The sequence below is a fragment of the Cyphomyrmex costatus genome, unplaced genomic scaffold (assembly GCF_001594065.2).
Source record: "Cyphomyrmex costatus isolate MS0001 unplaced genomic scaffold, Ccosl1.0 scaffold4703, whole genome shotgun sequence".
Taxonomy (NCBI): domain Eukaryota; kingdom Metazoa; phylum Arthropoda; class Insecta; order Hymenoptera; family Formicidae; genus Cyphomyrmex; species Cyphomyrmex costatus.
In genome coordinates, this window is record NW_017278971.1 from 1 (window position 1) to 2,347 (window position 2,347).

Below are 2,347 nucleotides of genomic sequence, written 5' to 3' on the forward strand. Positions count from 1 at the left end.
GTCGTGTCTGCTCAAGATTTTGGAAAGGATGATCCTTCGTAGGCTTAAACACTACATTGAATCAAAGTCTATTCTTCCCAATACACAAATGGGGTTTAGACCGCACCGTTCATGTGCCGATAACTTGGTGGTACTCACTAATTATATTAGAACTGCTTTTTCGCAGGGAGAGCTGACTATCGCTGTCTTCCTGGATATTAAAGGGGCCTTTGATAATGTCATCCCTGCTATCTTGATAAATGATTTGCTGCAAATCGGCGTTCCGGCCACGCTTCGGCAATTCATTGCGCATCTCATCTCGGAAAGGGAGCTGTACTTTGTTTTGGACGGAGAATTGGTTGGCCCCCGTTTGACTCGTACTGGTACCCCTCAGGGCTCCACCTTGAGCCCTTTACTCTTTGACATATATCTTAGAGATATTAATGAACACCTAATGGAGGGTTGCCGCATATTGCAATACGCAGACGACATTGTTTTATATACATCTGCCAAGACAGTTGCTGAAGCCGAGAATTGCCTTCAGCCTTCACTGGATGCGGTAAGTGCCTACTTGGAGGGAAGAGGTCTGGAACTCTCTCCTCAAAAATCCACTGGTGTTATTTTCACTGAAAAAAGAATCTGGAGGAAATCAGTGTTAAACCTATCCATATATGATCAGCGTATCGTGACCTCTCCTTCGGCTAAATTCCTTGGAGTTACCTTGGATAGTGGCCTCTCTGGCAAGGAACAACTGCACGCTCTTATATCTAGAGGCAACGCCACGGCAAAAATTATATCTTCTCTGTCTGGTGTGTGGTGGGGGTCACATCCCCGTGTTCTCATCGCGGTGTATCGCGCCCTTTTCAGGAGCGCCATTGAGTATGGTTCTCAGGTTTACGCGTATGAAAGCCAATCAACACTCTTCCAGCGGTTGATGAGAATCCAGTACAAAATCATTCGGCTGGCCTTGGGTTATAGGATCTCCACGCCCATAAATGTATTGCTTTACGAGGCCAAGGAGTGTCCCCTTAAATACAGATTTAATTTTCTTACCGCCTCGTTCTTATTCAAATGTTGGTCGGGCTCCAATAACCTGGTCAAGGAGGGCATTAAGGATATGGAATGTGCTGCTGATTCCGTCGTTAAGAAGATCAAGATGATCAAATCCTCCCCCTCCTTTAATCGCTACGCGATACATCATGAGGAGCTGCAGACTGTTTTCCATTCTGAGACTTCTCCTGAATTCACCTATGATTACGAAACTTTGATTCATGAGCCGCTATGCAGGTTCGACATGAGCCGGGTCGCAAAGGACTCTCCCAAGGATATTTTTGTTTTGGAATTCAGACGCGGGACTGAAGAGCTCATTGCTCATGCGGACATTTCATTGTACACGGACGGTTCTAAGATGGGTGAAAATGGACCTGTTGGCGCTGCATTCTACTCGCCTGAAGAGGATTTTAGCTATGCACGCAGATTGCCTACAACCTTCTCTGTTTTCTCAGCCGAGGCCTGGGCTATCAGGGAAGCCTTGAAGCATGTCCTCGGTCATGGGATGAACTCTGCTATCATCTTTACTGACGCTAGAAGCGTTCTTGAGGCTATTTCATCTCATCACTACGCTCAGCCCAACTACATCATCTACCAGATAAAGTCGCTTCTTGCGACTTTGCTTAGAGGACGCAAGGTGATTATTTTCTTTTGGACTCCTTCACATAAGGGAATTAGGGGCAATGAGATCGCGGATGGTTTGGCAAACTCAGTGGCAGGAAGTGGGAGCTCAATGGAGTGCCTGCCTGTCCCGTTTACGGATGCCAGAAAGTCTGCTAGGGATCGTATCAAGAGGAACTTTGAGGGCTGGCTGAAAGACGCCGCTAGATATAAAGGTATCAAACATGCGGAATTGTATCAGGACTCCTCTCTGCGACCGTGGTTTTACTCTAAATCCCTGGAGCGTGAAGAAATTGTACTCATCAATAGAATCCGGAGTAACCATTACAACTTGAACGAAAGTCTACATCGCAAAGGCATGACAGCGTCGGCGGCATGTCAGTGTGGCCATGAGTGCCAGGACATTAATCATGTTATCTTCGATTGTCAGGAAACTCGCAATAAAGCTGCATATCTCCTTAACTTCTTACATTCTAAGTATCCCCAATTTACCCTTAATAATATTTTCCTGCTTCTCAAAAAACCCTCGGTTGGCTTATGCAGACGACTTTTGGCTTTCTTCAAATCATTGGACATTAGACTGTAACCCTTCATATGCTCGCGCGCTCGGATTGGGCGCGGACTGGGGGGTTTGGGGGGGTGGACGGGGGGTTTCTCCTCGCGGGCGTGGCCTCTCGGCCCCGGCTCGTCCGGGGGG

General features: G+C 47.2%; 1 protein-coding gene across 1 annotated transcript; it reads left to right on the forward strand.

Moving 5' to 3' along the window:
• The first annotated feature begins 28 nt into the window (after window positions 1-28).
• LOC108777844 (uncharacterized) lies at window positions 29-2,236 on the forward strand. The gene has a single exon (XM_018544825.1). It carries the CDS (start codon window positions 29-31, stop codon window positions 2,234-2,236), a length of 2,208 nt encoding a protein of 735 aa, XP_018400327.1.
• The last annotated feature ends 111 nt before the right edge of the window (window positions 2,237-2,347 follow it).

What these genes read in the sequence shown, in the direction of transcription:
- LOC108777844 (XM_018544825.1), top strand. Translation starts at nt 29, where the DNA reads ATGATCCTTCGTAGGCTTAAACACTACATTGAATCAAAGTCTATTCTT.